This window comes from Apaloderma vittatum, unplaced genomic scaffold, assembly GCF_000703405.1.
Source record: "Apaloderma vittatum isolate BGI_N311 unplaced genomic scaffold, ASM70340v1 scaffold10024, whole genome shotgun sequence".
Classification (NCBI taxonomy): Eukaryota; Metazoa; Chordata; class Aves; order Trogoniformes; family Trogonidae; genus Apaloderma; species Apaloderma vittatum.
Genome location: NW_009712119.1, coordinates 1,231 through 23,352, shown reverse-complemented (window position 1 = coordinate 23,352; position 22,122 = coordinate 1,231). Strand labels below are relative to the sequence as shown.

General features: G+C 37.4%; 1 protein-coding gene across 1 annotated transcript in view; it reads right to left on the bottom strand.

Annotated features, from left to right (window-relative positions):
* Window positions 1–20,133, bottom strand: part of MED13L (mediator complex subunit 13-like) — a gene marked incomplete at its 5' end in the record, with an annotated part of 89,307 nt that extends 69,174 nt beyond the window's left edge. Inside the window, 1 exon segment of the mRNA XM_009867868.1 lies at window positions 20,050–20,133. Within this exon segment, the coding sequence (XP_009866170.1) occupies window positions 20,050–20,133 (84 nt within the window).
* Between the last annotated feature and the right edge of the window lie 1,989 nt (window positions 20,134–22,122).

Here is a 22,122-nt window from a genome sequence, read left to right as displayed (position 1 = left end):
GACAACATCTTTCTCCAGTAATTTTGTACTGCAGAGAGACATATAATGGTTTAAAGACGCGACTAGTACTGGGAAAACTGGCAGTGACTATGACAACAGTGCTTCACTGCAATTAATTCAGCTAACTACTGATGCCTACAGATGAACTAGTACACAGCCCCGGTCGGGTACACTACACACACCACAACTGTGGCCAAAGAATTAAACCATATGAAACTCATTACAGCCTGGATACCGTACGGCTTTATTTTTTCTTAAGGAAACAATACCAAGATTCTTAAAATACCTAAAAACATGTGTCTCATGAGAACTCTGTAGTTAACTATGTTTTTCCTCTCGATTTGTTCTTCTATATCATAACAAAGGCTGATCCTAAGTAGCACAATACTGAACCAAGCTAGTCCTAAGATTTCCATTTCTAAACCTCTCTTCATAAACCAGAAAGTATTTCAATTTTCCAGCGGCCAAGGGAATTCAAAGGAAAAGCAGAGGAAAAAAAAATCACTTTAGATAGATGCCAGATTTTACTACACGTGGAAGTTTGAAAGAAATCTAAAATAGGGGAAATTATTTAGCAACAAGACACAGTCTGGTCTTGTACAAACTACGCAGATTTAATACCAAGGCAAGATGCCGCCGTCAAATGGCTTTAGCAGGTTCTGTTTTCCTTGTGTTAAGCCCACTTCACGAGTTGAGTATGAAGGAAGACTTCCTTCAGGGTTGAAAGGGTAATTTAGTTTCTATGGTCCATTAATTTCTTGGCTCCTTTCCCCAGTCTGTTCATTAGTGTGAAGTGCAGTGATGAGTTTCAGAACACGGAAGCTGAAACAGCATCTACAAAATTCCTTCACACAATGACTGCAAAACATCTATCAATTAACATAGCTTTGAAATGCTTTGACCTAGAATTCATACTGGTGGCCTGCATCAATAACCATTTTTACCTTCAAAAAACGATACAAATTCAGTTAATTACATTATTCATGGCTTCTCACCATTATTCATCAGCATTTAAATCAACAGCCTCCAACGGAGAAACTAGTTTTACTTCAGTGGAATCAGTAACAGATGGAGAAGATGTATTACCCTCAATCACAAGGTTAAACAGATAATTATGGAAAAAAAAATGCACATCTTCGATATTATCTGATCCTATTAATGTTGCATGCACAAAGCATATCACCTAGCTGAGTTTAAGGAATAAGGAGAATTATTTAGGTCAATGGAAGAACCAGATTTCTCCATGATTTCTTCCCTTCTAGAAGCACAGATTGCAACCACTGAGCTGATGGTATCAAATTTGGCACCATGGGGGCACATATAAACCATAAGCTCATGTGTGAGTTCTAGACTCCTAGAAAGAGTTACTACTCTGCAGCAATATTAGCTTGGTTTAAACACTAACACAACTTGACTCTTTTCTTCCAGAAGGCAGGAAGAAAATAGGCTTAAAATCAGTTCTGTTAGCCCATTTTAAAAAACTGTACTACACCATGGTATTCTCTACCTGTAACACACAGATGAGAGACAACCTTTCCCAAATTGAAGGAAGTGGCCTGAGTTAAAAAAAAGCAAACAAAAAAAGGTTAGAGTAGTCAGAGGAAGATTTAGGATTAACCTTCATGCACTCCTACCTGGACCTCAGAGCAGGGCCATTAATTTTCTTTTTTTTTAAGCCAACAGTAAAAACTAGTATAAACTGAGAAATGAGTAATTCTTTTAAGCAGATTCTCAGCAGAATAAAGAGAAAAAAAACCATAAAACCAGATGTACATATAAAAAAAGTTGGATTCAACCGCTTCCTGGGGTCTGGCTGGCTTCATTAACAACACTTGACAGGAGAATATAAACTTCACTAATGCCTGCAATCCAAGATGACCATACTAGAAGCTCCCACGAAAGGCACCATATTTCTAACTCATGGCACTTGGGTGGGTTGTCGCCTGCCACCCTGCTCCACAAGAAAGTTTCTGTTCCCTGCAGTGGAACAGAACTGTGACTGCTATTTTCTTTCAGCTAAGGGTTCCACAGCAAGCTCCTCTTGAAAGAGGTGGTAAAAACTGCATGCTACTAGGCCTCCAACAAGCTTAAAGGGAGTATCTTGAAATGATTTAAGACAACTAGAAAGAGCTCATCTCATTCAGTCAGTTCTCCTGACCTATTTCACGGATTTCCTCTTGGAAAAACGAAATAAAATACTAAGAAAACAAATAGACTTACCTATCTTAAGCTGAAAAGGGCATCATGGAAGACTTCCCAATGACTTTCAGGTGTAAAGATCTTAATGAAACACAGCCAACACTCCAACACATTTGCTGGCATAATCCCCTTCTCTCCTCACAGGCTTAACTACACTGGCAAAAGCCTTACTGGAGGTAAATCTGATGACCAGAGAGTTATGTTTTGCTAGTACGATTTCCTGAGCAACAAATATACCTTGCCAGAATCCAGCACTACATTTTTTCATCACTAACTGAGTCAACCACCTCCAGCTACTGAGTACAGCAGTATTTCACAGTGCCCACTTCCATGCAGGGTGAGCTACTAAGCCTACTAAAGACAAATTAACAAGGGCTGGAGAGTGTGCGATAAAGTGAGAGAACATAACAAAGCCCATGTTAATTTTGCCTGCCTGTATTAGTCTTGCAGTTCACAGCTTGACACCTGTGGGTAAATGACTACACAGATGATCAGAGCAAGCGTTATGGTACCACTTGGAGGTGGTCAAATTGTCACCTATCATGCAGGTCAGTCCTGTATCACAGCTCTCTCACACTGCTTCAGTTGTTTCCTCTTGTGCCATTTTAGACTTCGATGGCAACGTAGTTGTGGTGTTTTAATGAAACAGCCTAGGACAATGGGATTTTGCCAAATGAGAAAATCTGCTTTTGAAGATGCAGATATAAAATGGGAACTCTGCATTAGAATGATTTATTTCCTTGGAAAAGAACCAGACTGCCTGCATTCCTATCTTTCAACAACAAACACTCTCCCTATATTAAAACGACCTGAGTGAAACAGGCTCAGATAACAGTTTTCAACAATTAGTGAATGTTTTTACAATGCTACTGTTGAAAGGCAAAATTTTGTTCAAAACAATTTTGTTAAAATTCTTATAATGCCACTATCTGCTATGAAGACTAGGTCACAAAACAAGCGGCAAACAACATAAAACTTAAATCATAAGTTAGTTGACTTAAATTATAAGTTAGCTGGCCACAAAATTCACAACTAAAATTAAGCTCCTAAAGATATGACTGCATTTTAAGGGCTTCTTGAAATGCAGTCTCCACTGTCAGAATTCTGCTAACAAAATAATCCCACAAAATCAAATAATTAGAAAAAAAGAAACATAATAAAGATAAGGAAAGCAGGATATTTCTAAACACACATACAGTGATATATATATATATACACACACACACACTCACAGTGATATATATATATACACTCATATATTACCAATCTCAAACAATCACATGTACAAAAAACAGAAGGGGGAAGAAGCTGACTCCCCTCATCCTGTAATTTTAGGATTGTATAGGTACACAACTGGCATACGATAAATGAATCATAAAAATATGTGAATACTAAGTATCTAGTGTAAGATAGCATAACACGAGTTCACAGTTCCTGGGTTTATATGTGTTGGTACATGCAGAGGGGTTTCATGAACACACATTTATGTACAAGTGGAAAGTCCAGAAGTGAGTAAAGCAGCTTAGATGTTAGTTAAGCACGTGAGTGTATCACACAATCTTACACCCCAAACAGAGCTAATACCTACTTTAGGAAACAGTCCAAAAAAGTTCCTCAGTTTAAACCAGAGATTTCAATTCCACATTCAGATCAGAAAGCCCAAGTACCACTGGCAGGCTGTTTGGCTGGGAAAAGAATCCCTTTGAAGCTGCTCATGAGTTTGGAATGTACAAATGAAGACTGTATCCTAATTCAGCCAGACAAGGAAGTGAGGACATAACTTTAAATAATCATGTGGTTACAATGGCTTCAGTGGAATGTGATATTCCGCAATTATGTGCGGCTCAAAGTGTTTTTTAAACAAGAACTTGAAGTAATCAAACTGCAGATGAAGGAGGCAGAGTACTATTAAAACCAGCATGCATGGCATACAATACGTTTTACATGATGTTGTAACTGAAACATTCAAACAATATTTCTCCTCGCATTGCTTACCCTAGTTTGGAACACACTGCATTTCTGCCTTCTACCATATGGATGTATGAGCTTATGCTCACTGGGAGAATTTCACCCACAAACCTGTGTTTCCTGACCATTACTCTCATTAGTTTACTTCACTTTTCTTTACTCATGAAGCCTAACTCATAACAGTTGAAACATATATTACTTTTATTTGCAGGTAACTCACTGAAAGAAAAATAACTGAAGAGTGGTTAAGTATTCCTTTGCTCTATGATTTTTCATTTTTTAGGCGAGTTTTTTTGTTGAGTTTGGGGTTTTTTTAATAACATTGTGTTATAGGGCATACTAGTACGGTAGCTCTATGGTTGGGGTTTTCTAGCACCAATACATACAAGTGTAATGCAATTCTTCAAACAAACCTTTATAAGTTTTTACAAGTAATCCCAATGGAACTGTTCACGTGCAAAATTAACTAATAGTAAAGTGTTTGCCACATCCTGATCTTTAAGCAATACTGTTTGGCTTAGTAAATTTAATTCTAACTACTGTTATTTAGGCTTTTACAGAGAAGTTGCCATATAAAAAAACATTCGTTTATTCAACTACAAACATAGAAGAGCAGCTTTGTATATGAATCTCATCTTTTCACTAAAAAATCTGAAAATTATTTTCCTTACCAACAAATCCAGTTAAAAAGAATAGCAACACATACCTACCTGTAAGTATGTACAGAAAATGTAACGTGCGCAGTACTCCGTAATGGCCCTGAAAGCAGTCTAGGCATATTTTTGTACCATTTTTACAGTTTATTTCAGTATAAGGGGCCTCTAAACTAATAAACAAAGCAAAAAACCAAGGGGTTGTTAAAAAGATAATCAGATACAGATGTGTCATCTGTATTAAGGCAGAACTGTAACATATTTTGATCGGTGCCTTTCTTTGGTACATAGAAAGGGCCATCTCGTAGCTAGAAAAGCCACTATCACAGAAAATCCCTTCTACTTCATTGACGATACAGATAAAAGCTTCTTGGATAGGGTCAAGTTTGCATGGTCAGCATAAAAGAAAGGAAAACCAGCTTTCCACTCCCACTTCTCCAGGGAAGGCTGAATATTAGGCTATTAGGTAGTCAGATACATTATTTTATAGCTAGCAAAGCCCTTGGGTAATAAAGAATGAGTGCGACTGCCACAGGCAGCTTTACAGGAAATTGTGTGAAACAATGACAGATGCTCCAGAATTGTTTCAAAACAAAGAAAGCCAGGAAGAACTGTGTGTCAGCGGAGGGGTTTTTGCTCATCAACTATATTCTCTAGCGTGCTGACAGAAACTACGTGCATAAAAATTATATTTTGAGATTATGTGCACACAGACACACACACAGCCATGAGTACAAAGTTAAACAATTCTATCTATAACCAAACATTTTAACAAATATGTATTTCTACTGCCATTCTCAAAAACAGTTGGAGAAGCCTTCCTCATTCAACAGAAACTGCTTGAGAAGCTTACTGTGAAAGAAAATTAATAGGAGGAAGGAACAGAATTACAGCTTTCATATAAAACTATCCAAAAATGTTTAAGTCCTTTTTCTTAAAATGCTTAAGCATGTAAAATTCTAAGCCTCACAAACCCTCAGCTGGATTTAGCACTATTTGCTCACTTCTGAACACAAGACTTACATCACCAACTAACTTTGGAGTTACATTTTAAAAGCAATGAGTTGCTGTCTGACAGGAAAAGACACCAAACGAGATCTGAAAGAAACAAATAATGCCCAGCTACAAGTCAAATAAACATGAAGTAGGTGCCTAAACATGTCTGAAAACCCTACAAGTAGCTACTTGCATTTTAAAACACATAGATGCTATTAACTGCCTCCACCCTCTCCCCTCATGGAGTTTCTCAAGATTTTTACTACAGTGAAAAATTATCTTACAGATACAGGAAGAGCAGAAGAGAAGTGAGTCTTTTGCACAGTTCAACTGGACATCTGCCTGGTTTTGGCAGAAGGACACTGACCTTATTATTTTGCAGTGCCATCTGACTGTTTAACGGATCTGGCTGACTGCCTCTGATCTTCTAGTTGTTTTGTGGGTGTAACTAACCACATCTTTTTCCTCGACATATGTTTGCATCTCCAGGATACTTTTTGCTATAAACTGCTTTAATCTATTTATTTGCTTTAATATGCTACCAATGCAGTATGTAAACATTCATTTCACTGGCTGTTATAGTGGACTTTATAAAATGTAATAAAATTTAAAAGTTTAACAGTAAAATCACATCACCGAAGTCAGTTTAGTATTTTCCAAAACAAAGTACTGGAATTTCAGCATCTGCAAAGCATATATACAGATGAAATCACTGTAACATCACCAACTGCTTAAGCACTTCATTGTGATCCCAATAGTTTATTAACATTTATAGAAAACATCTTTTTAAAAGGCTTTTGGTCCAGATTATTTCTTTGAATTACAAATTTTATCATTTAAATCGTAATGCTTAACCCTCTAAAAAGAATTCTGCAATTTTTTAAGCATGAAACGACTGCATCTCAAAACCTCTTGCAATATGACACAGTGAAGAAAGAACAATATGCCCCTGGCTCCAGCAGTGGCAGAGGCCAAGTAGTCTTAATTTAATCTCTTGAGTTTTGCATCAAGGATATTGTATGCTCAGCTTTATTAAAGCAGTCCGGAATGAAAAAGGTAACAGAGAAAAACTACAACACATCTCCAAGTAGTAGAGAGGTCATACAAACACGTACTACAAAGCACTCTGGGAGGAAGCATTGCAACAGTCTATATTAAAGCAATGCTATTTTTAATTTTTTGTTGCTGTTGACTGTACTAGAAATAGATTCTAAAAAAAGTATGGGGATTTGATAGTTTATTGGTCCATCTGTTCTCCAGGAGAGTTGGATTTTTCTGTAATACCACACAAATGACAAAGCTGCAATATATGATGCTGTTCTTAAAAATGGAAAATCAAAAGAACTTTCACAAAAATTTCAAAGTCAGTCCGGTCTCAAAACAGCGCATTACAGCCTTCAAATTGAACAAAACAAAAATCACCACACTAACACTCTTATTCCCAGATCTCTGTTATGACAGTATATTGTAAAAGGATTGACTAGTTTATTTTTCAACTCACAGTAAATCATCTCCGCTCACATAAAACATTCATTCAAATTTGGAACATTAAATAGATTTTTCTTTTTATACTCTTGAACTAGTCATTTACATCCAAAATGAAGCTTCAAAGATCATAAATGCTCCATAAAGGGAAAATGAGAATGCAGCTCAATTACCAGTATATGTGTGACATTATTGTGAACATTCATATTTTTGCAAGAGTGGCCTTAAGAAAAATGAAGCACAACAGAAAATCCTGCTGTACTGCACACTTTATTAGATATTAAAACATTCACCATAACAGAAGAAGAGCGATCTAGTCCCATTATCAGTATTGGTGTTATCTCCTGTAAATAAAACGAAGTTGTGATGCACAGGGTGCAAGAATGGATAATTAAATCCAGTGGCTAGTAGAATTTCTCAATCAACTGTTCTACAATATTTAACTCCTTCATTTAGAGTAGCTTTCTCTACGATAACTTTCCTCCAGAAGATATTTATTTCTCCACTGATTTTTATGATACAAATACAACAAAGGTCTTGCAGGTTTGTATTGAGCTGTATTAAACAGGTCTGCGTGGGCAGTTTATACACCACTCCGGCTTACTTTAATTAGTTCTTTTAGTCCTCCCATTTATCCAAACACTACAGCTACTTAAGTACCTCTCTTGAGATCACTTAGCCTCCGTTGATTTCTTCACAGTATTGAGACACAATCCTTAACTTTGCATTTAAAAGAAATGTCACAATTATTAAAGGCTAAATTATAAGAATTAGAAAAAGAGGGTGAATAGTATATTAACAAATTCTGCTACTACGATACTGAAAAAATACAAAAACCAGAACTCAAGGCAAAAGAACTGCAGGGCATCTTCACAGGAGTTAGCAGCTGGATGAGAAAAAAAACCCAACAACCCACAAATGAAATACAATATAAACAAACAAACAAAAACAGTGCAAGAGGGGAAAAAAATAAAAAGGAAGAAATACTTTCTGAGGGATTCTGGCTTTGAACATGATATTACTAGCCAGAAAAGAAGCTCCTGAATCTACAGTAAACATTTCTACAGAGAGATACATCAGTTCAGAAATAAAAAAAAAGAAATCCCTACCAAAAAACACAACAAAGTTCAGAATTTAGAAAGGGATACAGAACAAACATAATATTATTGCAGAGGCACGGAAAAGCATAAATTATTCATATAAAAACAGGTGTCATTCTTAATCTCCTCAGAAATAAGAGATGCACAAGGAGGCAACAAGAAAAGTAAGAAATACGTAATGGTTTCCATGCAAAGAGCAGCTAAATTTAAAGGAGTCTTCACTGTGAAGGAGATGAACTGAACAGGGAGACAGCAGCCACGTAGTAAAATCAAAAGGACTAACTGAGACATAAGAGAATATAAGTAGTTAATTCTGTCCTTCGCACAGGAAGTAGAAGACCTAATACCACAGTAATGAATAGAAAAATTAAAACAACCCCCTCAGATTTTCTCCATCCATTGCAGATGAGCTATGGTATTAATTACCAACAAGTATTTGTGCCTGCTGAAATTCTGTGTGGGTTCAAATTCAATTAAAATCACAAAAGAGAAATTCATCAGCAGTTGTTAAACACAAAAATATGTCAAGCTGTATTGCCAAAACCAGCAGGAAGCTGACCGAGTGTACAGAAAAATAACAGTATTGTTGGCACGACCTTATAGTCTTCCCTAATCTGTTCCACTTCTGACCACTGCTGGAGACAATTTTTACGTTAAGGGATTATTTAAGAAGAGTATTGGGGTATATTTCTTTTTAAGAAACTAGAAGGACATAATAGCAGACAGCTTCCTGAAACATCCAGCCTGACTACATTACACTGCTTTTTATCTTGCTTGGTTAAATGCCACATCTGTCTCATGGCTGTGTCCAAAGTAGACACGATCTGAAAAACTCTTCAGGCAGCATTTCCGCTCCTTCCTAAATTAAATCTTTTTCTAGGAACCGAGTGGGCCAGTAAATAATTTCACTGTATGTTCTTGTGCTAGGAAACTGTTCTACAAAACAGCAGACCATAAATATGGTATAGGCAACACTGTGTGTGCACACAGGCATGTTTCTACACAATCTGTAGACTAGTAAAAAGATAACTCCATACATTAAACATCCAATTCCATAAATTAGACTGCTGGATCCTTCAACAAGAAAAAAAATAAAAATTTTATATTCTTCCTTCAAATTTTCTCTATCAGCTCTCCAGTTAACAGAGGGAAATTATACAATTAAATGCACTGATATCATCATCAAACAAAACTTGCAGTTCTCCCTGTCTTTAACAGCTGGTAACATGAAGATATTAAAAAGAAACGAGATCCCTCACAGTAATTTTTGCAGCTTGCTCTCCTCAAAGACAACCAGAAATTCCCTTCTCTGGTGCGAAATTCAATCTACCCCGAATTACCATCTTGTCCTTTTTAAGAAGCTTCTGCTACCAGTCCTGTCATGCCTACAGTCCAAGCAGCCATTAGGATTAGTCTCTCATTCTCCCATGTCGTGTCGCAAATCTGTATTTTGGAAGCCCTCGAATGATTCACAAACTACCTGCAAGGTGGGGGCTCTCACTTCTCATGGAATGCCCAGGGAGGAAATTCCGAAAGAACTGTCAGCATGACATTCAAACTGCTAACAAAATCAAGGGAGGGCAAATGTTCTACATGAGACTTCCGATTTTCCCAAATATTCTGGTATCACTGCAAAGCTTAATGATGGCAATCATTATACAATATACCTTAAGAACACCGCTTTTCAGTCCAAATCTGAACTGGTTCTCAGAAATCCACAGAAAACTTGAACAACAAGCCAGTAAAAAAGGGTGGAGAGAAAAGTGAGAAGTCCACTCACATAGGAAGAAAAATATCTTGCAAGTCACACATGGAAGTGGTTCACATAGATGCTGCTAAATCCCGTGATGCTTTTCTTACACGCCACCAAGGTGTGTGGCCACGAGTGATTTGAGATCAGAGTATACTTCATCTGCAATTCCCCCTGGGTAGATGTGAACCCTGACCAAATTACCAACTGAAGTAATTCTACACAAACACAGTTTCAAGATTTAGAGTGTATTTTTCCTAATGTAAAGTCTTGTAACAAACATAAACTAATCTGAAACTAGTACTTTAATCCTGAAGAAAAGCAGCCCCATCTAAGTATTATAATGGCCAATCTGCAAAGGTATAATCATAAAGAAAGCAGTTTGGACCACGCATTTTACCACAGAGGCGAGCCATGATTTGATGCCCTGCTGCACGGACAAAATGTGACGTCAGTAGATGGCAGTATGAAGCGCACTATTGGTAAAGAAGATTACTCTGTCAATATTGGAGGAGATGAGCTCTTTGTTGGGCACCTGGATAAAAGGTCCACTCCTTAGTAAATACTCAGTCTTAGCTTTATTACCAGGGTAAAGTCCAGAGAGACTATATGCAGTCTGATTTATTAGTGACATTTTTTTATTTTACTGACTTTTCAGAAAGAAAACATAAATAAACTGCCTTTTACGACTATGTGAAAAAAAGGCCTGCCTACACTTTAAGGTAGAAGCAAGAGTGCCATACAAGTGGATATTTCCAATCTAAAGTGAATCTAGTCAGCTCAGACCCAACCACAGCAAGTGGCTCCAAGTTTTTCTTCAACATTTTATCCAGTATTTGCTCATCCAGGATTTCTCAGCTTCACAAGAGTACACACTCAAAATATAGAAAGTCAGTTCCCTGTCAAACTAAGAGCCCTTGAAAGTTGCCCTGCATTTGTGACTGAGCCCTGCCTCAGATCAGATATAACTTGCCTGAAGTTCAGACTGAAGGAACAAGGTGTACTGTACAACTCCAAGTAGGAGGACAGGAGGCTTTTTTCCTAAGTTTTACCCTCAAAGGGCAAAATTACTCAACATTTCATCTTGTGCAGGCAACACTTGAGCACACACTTGTTGCTAGAACCTCTTCCTCCCTTACCCCATCCTGCCCCATTCTTTTCAATGAAATAGCTAGACTTTTTCCAATATGAGATTTCTCAAAGATGAAACGTTAAAGCCTAGCCACTAGGCAATACTTCTTGCTACAATGCACTCAAAGAGAGCATCCAAAAATAACAAACCAGTGGCTTCTTAATATGCTTTACTAATCAAACTCTGTACCAGCAGACATAACTGCTCTAACTGCAGCTCCTCCTGTTCTAGACAGGTTTAAAAATAAGTAGTACTGAGGTCAGAACAGAGTTTGGTTACAGTGATTATCTGGGAGAAAAGAACAAACCCTCAGAAGCAAACAGAGGGGAGAAAAGTGAGAAGAACTCACTCAAAAACCTCAGCACACATTACTTCTGTACTTTCAACGATGACTGGAGCCATACTTTACAATTTATTTTGCTTTACTCCGTTACCAAATAAACTGAAGCTAATCAAGATCATCAATGATGATACATTTTAAGATGGATCTACTCTAATTGCTGTACATCAGCAGAGTGATCCTCTGCAATGTTCCTTTTAGTCGTGAAAAAGATGGCCTACAGCTCACTGGTTCGTCACTACACAGAAGAACGTAAGTTTGTTTCTGTTACTAGTCCTACACAGAGAATTGGTTTATATAGCCTTACTTGGATTATATAAAATATATGAAGTGTTCATTCAAGTTTGCCATCATTTAAATTAGTAGTAAATTAATACTGAAGGCAAGATACTTAAAAACTGTGTTATTACCCTGAATCTAAAAATTTAATAAGCTAAACCATCCAGAAGATGAATTCAGCTTTTTCTTCTTTATAAATGATTTCAGCCAATTATCTTTTAAAAATAAGCATTTCCATAACTTTTTTGATATATCTGTCACAGAATGGTTCATTCATATCACATCATCTCACAATTTCTTAAACTAGCAACCAGATTGCTCAGTGCCTAATGGATAGTGTGGTATTGCACAAAGATGACATTAGTCTGCAATATTTTCAAATACCCGTTCTACAAACTACTGAGACATACAGAACATTGTGCTGGCATGCTACCTGCTACAGCCTGAAGTCAGAGCATCCACTAATGACATATGCAATCAAACCTGATTAATAGGAAGATAAGGACCTGGAAATAAAGATTTGGGGGACAGGAGGGAAAAAAAAAAAGAGTCTGAAATCATGATTTCAAACAGTTAAAATGAACAGGATCGCACAAATGGCATTCATGTTTGAAGGTATGCTAGCAGACAGATCAACCAAGAATGAAATGGTTCTGTACTGGCTAAAAGCAAAAAACCACAATCAAACACATCGCAGTACAATTTCATGCTAGTCTGAGTCTTCAGGAAAAAAGAGTTAGCAAAAATATTTTAAGTGAACATAAGTCTCAGCAAATACACTTCCAGAACAAAGCTGTATTTTAAGATCAAGTTATTTTCAAGTGGTATAAAAGCATGAGAAAAATAAATGAAAAAGGTATTATTGTTGACTGAAATAATTTAAAGGAACTGCTTTCAACTGAATTTTTCTCTCCTGTTTTTGGAGAGGGATTGAAGAAATTTTTTTGGCTTTAGGCACCAACTGTATTTGGGAATACGAGGAAGCGCATTTACTTCTGAACTGGATTGAAAACAAATCCTCTAGTGCCACTGTTTTTACAGAACTCTAAAGACCACATACCGCCTACAAGGATTTTAAATCAGTTTAAGCACAAACTCTAGCTTGATTTTCAGAAATTTTAGAAAGCTGGTATCTCTAGGTTTTCGAGGCTGTCACAATACAGTACACAGAGCTACTGCTGTGACTACAATTACAGCTGCAACAAATTTAACTATTCAAAGCTAAGGCCCTCTAAATATCTACAAAAGCCCTTAAGTCAATTCATTACTGATACAGTAAGTGACAACACTTGTGTTTGGCAGACAGTGCAACTGGGAGTCCTGACAAATCTAATTAACAGCACATCAGGGGCACTTGGTTTATCCTTTACATACACTGCCAATAGTGATCGTATAATGAGAAAAGGAGCTTAAACATTAGTGGGACTTCACTAATTGCTCACCAAGTCCTGATTAAGCCAGGCTTCATATACAATTATGGAAGTTCAACTATATGACATAACTGTATCCAAAACCACTTAATGAACATACCAAGTCACTTCTAAACTACATAAGTATAAACAAGCACAAAGAAGAGAAACAGACAACAGCAATGCGCAACTGTGATTTACTCGAATTACTTATAATTTGTACACTCCCAGTCCAAAATATTGCAACTGCTTGAGTAACTATCTTTTAAAACATTTACAAAACAAAAAAATAACATAGTAACTCAATTCCCTTGAATAATGCAAATATTTGGAATATATAGGCATTGCTGTAATGTTACATATATAGATACATAATTATTTGTATATATAATAAATGTTTCCAGGAAACAATAACTACAAGAGAGGGCTTTACAAAAGCCCAAGGTTAAAGATGACAACAGCAGCTTTTATAATATTTGATCATTTATATTCTCTAAATTACTAAAATGATCCCTGACTTAAAAATTTTAGATATCTGATCTACATTATACGCCAAAACTCACAGAAGTTTTGCTCAAAATGGTGAGAGAGGTGACCCAAACCGTGTAACCGGCTGCACATGGAAACACACATATCCCAACACACACATACCACATCCCCCAGCTTCCTCAGAACCCAACAAAGAAACAGGAGTTAAAACATATGCTGAAAATAGACAGATTCGGAGTACTTCAGAAGGAAAAAAGCAATCCGAAGTCTCAGGCACATCACCAAAATCAGACTTTTGAAAGCTCCATGATACTCTGTGACAGCACCTTGAGTAGTTCTACCAGCTCACATACGGCTCAGGAAAAGAGCCTGTCTTTAAAGGCAGGGGGCTAGACAGTATTTTTGGCTCATTCTCAAGACAGAAAGGGATAAGAATTCCCCTAATAACTCATTTCGAACTGGCAGATGTTCACCAGCAGTATCTTCCTTCTGTGTTCAAAGCTCACTAGGAGCCACACAACTGGAGCTTACAAACATCCTTTTACAAGATTCTGCCAGGCCAGTTTACCAGCTTTTGCCGCATACCTTCCTGCCTCATACCAGCCCGCCCACGGCTTGGAATTTCTGTATGAAACGAGGGACCCACGGCTACCAGAGACACACAGACACTGCAATACACACAGTGCCAACACCACCACAAATTCCATTAGCAGCAGTCCCTTTGAGGGACTGAGAAAATGCCGCACCCATACAAAGAGGTCACTGCAGTAATATAACCCCCATTATCAAGACAAGGGCATATCTGCAAAGAAAGAACTCCAAACTCACGTCTGTCAACAAAACGCAAACCATCCCGGGACTGGACAACCAATGGCACATCGATCAACATCCCTCCAGTTTTATTAGCAAACAGCTGGGCAAGGATACTCCGCAGGATCACAAGAATCAGCCGAAGCGGGTAGGGGCAGCAACAGTGGAAGCACCGCTTCAGTGACATCTCACCAATAACCCCACTCAGGCAGCCCTTCTATTGTTCCCAGGATTTTATTTTGACTGGCAAGAGCCAAGGTTGCTTTGCCCCTGTCTTTTTAATGCTCCTAACTCAGGAAAGGAAGATGAAGAGGTTGGGTCATTATCAAGAGAAGAGTCCTCAGCGATAGGTGCCACAAGCACACCAGGCCAGCTCCCCGATCCGTTTGCTGAAGGACATTAACAAAAAGTAACGGCTGTAGCTACACACCGAAACGCAGAGCTGTGCCCAGGCAACGCAAACTGGGTCATCTAATTAATATACTCACTGCAAATGTTACACTATGCTCGGCGAGAGTTCTTATCTTTCAGAAAATGCTGGTTTATTATTTTCATTATAAAATGAAAAACATCAGACAACTGCATACAGAAGACCTTAATTTACAGCTTATCTAGAAAGTTAATTTGGTCATAAAGCACATGAATATCAAGACCTTCAGTCCAATTTTTGTTTTCCTGCACAGTGTGCTAACATTTTCAATCAAGAATTTTACATACAAGGTTCTCGGAACATGACACAAAGTAACCCCAGATTACCAGCAACTATTACCTACTGTGGATACAGGCAATTAAAATGGTAGTGCTTGAATAGCATTTTCCCAAACTATCTTAGGAGTACACTTAAGTAACCTTCAGTTGTGAATAACGTTTTACTGTCTCTTGCCTAAAAAGTATAAAAGTACAGTATATTTATTAATGGTATTTGATTCATACACTCACATATAATTATATAAAACACATTTATATATAAATATGTATGACATATGATATATAAGAATATCATATCAATACAAATGACAGCAGCTTTGGCTAAAAATGTATATGAGAATACTTATTTTATAATCTACATATCTATTTCTTCTGCTAAAGTATTCCATTGGGTGCACTAGCCAGTATTTCAGAATAGGTTAGAATTAAGTCAGCTTTAGCATACACAAAGGATCACCAAATAAAAAAACCAAAACCAAAGAAACACAAAACAAAAGAAAATATAATTACCAAAAAAACCCCAACGAATCACAGATAAAATACACTAGCTTGGTGTATGATTTTGCTGAAACCGTAAGTAGGTTTCAGCCCAGATGAACATAAAATTTCAGAATTTAAACCTCAAAAACTGAATACACTTCTGGGAACTAAGCCTCTTAAACTGAAATAGAAAAGTTCTTTTTACAGGTGTAGGAAAAAGTATTGAATTGTTAAAGTTAGGTAGAATTTCTGAAAAATACACAGTATCTCTTATCACTCAGTATTTTCTATCAGATTTATTCTGACAAATCAGAAATAGGCACACATTATTCGAAACTACATCAGACTGATTTTTATTTTTTTTCCTTCCAAGTCCTTCCAAGTCTTTGGATAGTGTTAGTTGGTAACACCACACATATATAGTATCACTACACACCATTTTCAAGAAACACGGAATCATATCACTTATCTTTTTAAAGCATAGTTAAAATACGAGTACACAAATTGGCAGATTAAAAAATTTATACAGGCTATTTTTTTCAAATTCAAGAAAATAAACCCCTCTAGTTTTAAATTGAGACATTCTCACTGCACTGCAGTGAACTGCACATGCAGGATCAGCCAGTTACCATTAATTACCAGGGATTAGAGTTGACAGGTGAATGCTTAGGAGACTGTATAAAGATACAGCCCATGCACTCACAATTCCCAACTTTCTACATTCTATGAGCATCACATGACATTGTCATAATCAACTGTTTTATGGGACAGTAACAAACAGAAATCTGTTTGGAAACAGAAAGAAATATATTTCTTTGCAGCCTAACTGTAATTCTGTCTCTCCCCCCAAAATATTCCAAGCACACAGAGGGAAACGGGGCTCTCTAGACACCATTCCTACCTTTCAGTCTTCTCATCTAGCAACAAAGAAATAAACAAACTCTACTTCAAGGTATTTCACTGATGGAACTTCTTTTTTTCTTCAGAAGGCTAAAAAAATCCTCTAACAATCTTTTGGAAGAGGTGATGACCTATCAGTTATTTAAACTACAAAAAGCAACATGTTTTCTTTTCTCATGTTCTTTACCTTTAAGCAAATTAAAAACAGCTAACAACTTCTTTTAAATTGCTCATACAGTTCAAAACAAACTGATTCCCCCCACACCAATTTCCAACTACACAGCAGTGTGGAGTACTGGGAACACTGCTGTAGAACAGACAATAAAACATGAAGAATTATTTAGAGAGTGACACACAATATTAAAGATACTTGGGAAAGAAAACCCACAAGTTCTGTGCTAAATTTTCTGTCAAAAGCATCTGGTTCACACTGTAAGCAAAACAAAACGGTACACGGGTCTGTCGGTAACTCCCTCTGCTGTTCCTTCACTCCCCCCAAAAAGGCGAGAACAGCTCATCGTGGGTACGGTTTCTCACCCTGCCTCTGAAGCTCAGCTATTGTTCTTAGACCTCCTTTTCAGGTCTCAGGACTAACTAGGTCACGGCCACTGCCATGCTCCGCTTCACCTCTGACTTCATTCTAAAATCACAGACCCCCCCACCCCTCTCCTTTAACGCCATTCACAAAACTCACAAGCCCTGAATGAATTTACTCCTCGAGAGCCAGACACAGGAGTTTTAAATCCTTCTCTGTTTATTTACATCCAGTCCAAGACTTCTCAGTATATTCCTCAAGTGAAGCTAGTAACTTAGGATGTTGGAAATTTGAGATGACTAACTTTGCCTCCAGTATAAAAGCAGACTTTGGAAACACTTGTACTTCTTTGCCAGAGTAACACCTGCTCAGTTTTTCTCCATTCAAGGAGGGTTTAAACAGAGATTTCTCTCTCTTTCCTCATTCAAGGGGACACATTTGGGTGCACACATTTTCAACAGGGATTACCAGTTTTCACACTTCAACCTAATCATGGCACATACATGCAACTTATTTCTAGCATTTTACACACTAACATGGATTTGGCTACTGTGTTGGTTTTTTTAAATATCACCTTTTTTGTTATGAAGGCATTACCCACAGTGCTAAAATACCTACACTCAGAATTGGCCTCTTAGTCCCATGACTGCTCCTCCTTGCTCTCTGTACAGCAAGTGCCCATTTAAAGCAAGAGTTTCACAAACAATTTATATGAAATGTGAATCACTTAATTTAGACAAAGACAGCTTGCTGTGATATTCTGAGAAAGAAAGCTTAAAACATTAAATAAAAAATGTCTGGACAAATTAGTCCCCAAAGCCTCCCGCTGTTTGCTGCTACTGTCCACAGCTGACTTTACCCTCTTTCAGCGAGAGTAGTTACCTCCAATGATATATTTACAGCAGAAAAATTAACAACATGAAATAACACAGGGCCTCTCTTAAATTAGGCTATAGTTATTATTGCTACACAAATGCTTTAAAAATGGTGTATACCAATAGGATCCACAGGGTCAAGTACTTTGTGAATAAAAACAAACAAACCAACAACTCCCAACATCATCATCATCCAAACAAGTGTGTACCACTCAACTCTGAAATTCTCTATAAAAATCTGAGTTTATACTATATACAGGAATACTTTAGATACAATTGAAGTGCAAATATTTTGTAATATGTGCCAGACCAGTTTTCTATGTGCATACTATTTACAAATGTAATCATCCTGCACTGATCACCTCATTGTGTGAGTCATTTGGTGTTCCACACATGTAACTATGACACAGGACCTACTCATCTGCCAGAATTCTAAAGTAATGACACCCTCCATCCCAGTCTGGCTGCTGTTTTTAAGAGACACTATCAACTGTATCAGATGCTTCAGTTCTTAAATTGATACACACCAGGAACAAACATGAGACTCACAAATACATTTAACCTGAGCACTAAGGCTCCACTAAAGCTGATAAAACAAATAGCTTTCTGAAAGAAGCTGTTTCCCTTTTCCAAAAGCTGGAAAAGATCCCATTTCTTATGTCACTTTGGGGAATTAATCTTCCAGAAAACTAAACTACATCTTGGTGTGATCAGAAAAGCTACAGAGAAAACACGAGGGAGGAAATTGGTTCCGTACAGCCAGGACAGAGAAAGGCATGGAAAAAAAATGGACCTTTCCATGGCTTCTTTCGTTAGATGGATGTGAAATTACATGCTGCACATACACAGTGTAAGTCTACAAAGAGGAAATCATAGAAAAGGAGATGGCCCCAATCCTAAGTTAATGCTTTCTGTTGTTAGAAAGGAGACTAATCCATGTTTAATTAGCACGCTCTATCTTAAAAACAGCTGCTCTTTGGAAGCACCTGGTTACCACAAGGTCTGTTACAGAATGAAGCCAACCGTTTGCAGTATTGCACTGTAACTGCTGTAAGACAACGCAGTGAGATAGCACGATGAGAGGGAGAAGGTACGTGTGATCTGCTGACTGATTTCCACCTGTACCTACAGCTGCCATCACATGCTGTGGTGACTGTAGCTATGCTGGATGAAGAAGTTGCCACCCCACTTCATCTCCACTCGCTCATTACCTTCAAATCTTCCGGCATAACTGCATGTTTAGTCACTTCCTAACCCAGTTCTGTCAAAATGATTCCCGTTAGAAAATCTGTGTTTCAGCTTAACTCAGATTATTTTTGACAGAACTTGTTTAGCGGATGACTATAAATGCAAGTACCAGAAGATCTGAGAACATTGTAACCTTTAGAGCTAGGAGAGGAAATAGCAATGAGCAAGTGCAGCCAGCCAACCCTTTTCCATGGTTATGCTGCCGAGAAAGTGCGTTAATCAGGCATATAGGTCTGATTTGTCAGTCTGCCTCATCAGTGAAAGCTGGATATCAAGGCTGGTATCTTTAAAGAAAATAAATACGTAAATCTACTACTTAGCTGACTGCTTGAAACGTCAAGTCAGGGTTAAGCGTTCAAAAATCCAAATGTTTGTTACAACTATCTGGACTTCTGTTGTATAATGAGAGAAACAGGCAGAAAGTACTCAAAATAAACATATACTTCAAAAAGTGATAGTTCTGTGGAGCTAAGGGGTAAATACCAACATCACCTTCTTACCTTATCATAACAAGACCTGAAAAATTACTTAACTGTTTTCTATGTATAACTGACATGAACAAATAGAATCTGTGTTTTTACTTGTTACATGGTAAAAGAAGTGGAAAATCTAAAACCAAGTTGCAGCATCAAATTACCATCATGTCATATACACGAATGACAGGAACAGTACTTAACATATACATCACCTTACCTTTTATTAACAGGCTTCTCATCCTTGTCATATGGTCTTATGAACCATTTTCCAATTCTTACGAAGTTCTTATCCATCAAGCACCTAGAAAAAAAATTACAGCAACAATTACTAGTTGCATCTTAAGATGTAATTAAAACAGCCTTTGAAGATAGTAAATCTAAGGGATTAAGCATCTGAACTTCTATCATACTGAAACCAACTTTGTAGCTTTTGGGTTCCATGTAACTGCCACTTTCTGTTTTCCCACACTAGTCACAGAAAATCACTGCCCAGTCTCAAGAAGCTGTCACTGATGCTGATCTTCACATATGCATTTTTCCCCTCATCTCTGACAGAATCTTTTCCGCTTCATGCTACTCTTTTTGCTGAATGATCCATCACCTTATTTTTCAAACTCTTCTTCTTGAACAAAGACAACTCATAGCAGTGATTCTTTCCTACCAGTGTTTCTCTCTGACTTCAAGGTAAAGAATATGTATTTCCGGCATGCAAATAGCATAGTATAGCATATGAATAACAGGAAATTGTATTAAGCAAATATTAACAATGAACCATTTCTCCTTCACGTGATCCAAATCATTATTTCTGATGTTGAAACTTCCATAATTACTGCTTCCCCTTTCAGAAAACCTCACTCCAACAAACAGACTCCCACATCACTAAGCCTACAGCACCAAGTTACCCATTTTCTGTGTTCCCTTTAGAAGCGCACAATTTCTTTATAGAAACTGCATATTCTGTGGCTTTTAAAAGAATAACAGTGAGGATGCAAAGCGAACAATAATCAGTTTAGGTTGACAAGGAGTGCCTGATGCCTTTCTAAGTCCACCTGTAGACAAACGTGCCAGAAGTATTTAAGAACACTTCATATATTAAACATGCAGTTGAACTGCTGCCAAGTGGATCGCATACAGAAATTTGTTATGAAGGAATACTTTTCAGAAAGGTAAATATTATGTTTCAACAGTTCTGAAAAACTGCTTATCTGTTGCTATTGGTTTATTTACGATTACAAAGAGTATCCTACACATTTCATGTCTAATCAGTATTTCTTTTTTTAGATGGAAGAACCATACATCTTCATTCTTCTAAGTTTTCCAATATTTTATTTCTATAACAGTCGCTGGAGATTAGCAAAAACAAAAACTAAAAGTCACATGAAACCTTCTAGGAAAGTATATTCTGCAAGGCTTATAAAATCTGTGTGGTCTGTACTTCAAAAGCGTACCTAGAAGACACAGATAGGAAATGGACAATAGACAATGTAGATACTAATATGCTCCTGGCGCTTCTGTATGAACTTGGGAGTGTTTTTCTAAGTTAAAGCTAGGCTAAAGAAAATTCTAGCAGCACTTTTCAATGAAAGCCAAAAGAATCCAGCTCAGTTTGACTATATCGATATTGTAAAATGAATATGAAAGCTAAACCAGCAGAGATCTAAAGACACTACTCTTACACTGGTGGGGAAAGAAAAAAACCAAAAACCCAAAAGAAGTGCTTCAGTAACTGTTTTCCTAGGAAATACTTGCTATCAGAGAAGATCTGTCACTGTCTGTGTACTTTACCCAAACAAAAGGTGGTCTGTGAAGTTCCCATCAAATCCCTAAAGAAGATAATCTGTACTAGCAAAAACATAATAAACTCTCCACCACCATGCACACACACACACACTTCAGGGCCACATCATCGCGTCGCACGAGGGCAGGTTTCACTGCCTCAAACTAATGCTCCTTTCCTGGGAAAAAAAGCCTTCGTGGGTAGACTTGGCCTGAAAAATCAGCCAGCCCTCCCACACTAAACTAAATCACAGGTTATTTAAGGTATAATCCCGTGCAAAATGGGAAACGTGACTGCAGAAGCATGAATCTCAATGATGTGGCTGAGCGGACAATTAATGACGGCACGGTGCTATTTTTGCTGGATAAGCCCTCAGTGGTAACTAGTCTTTAACCGTAAGCTGCAACAATGAATTTGCGTTAAAAAAAGAAAAGCTGGTCGTAAAAGCCCAAATGAGCAGACTTAAAAGCAGCTATTTAATCATGTGAAACAAGGACATAAAATACTCTGAGC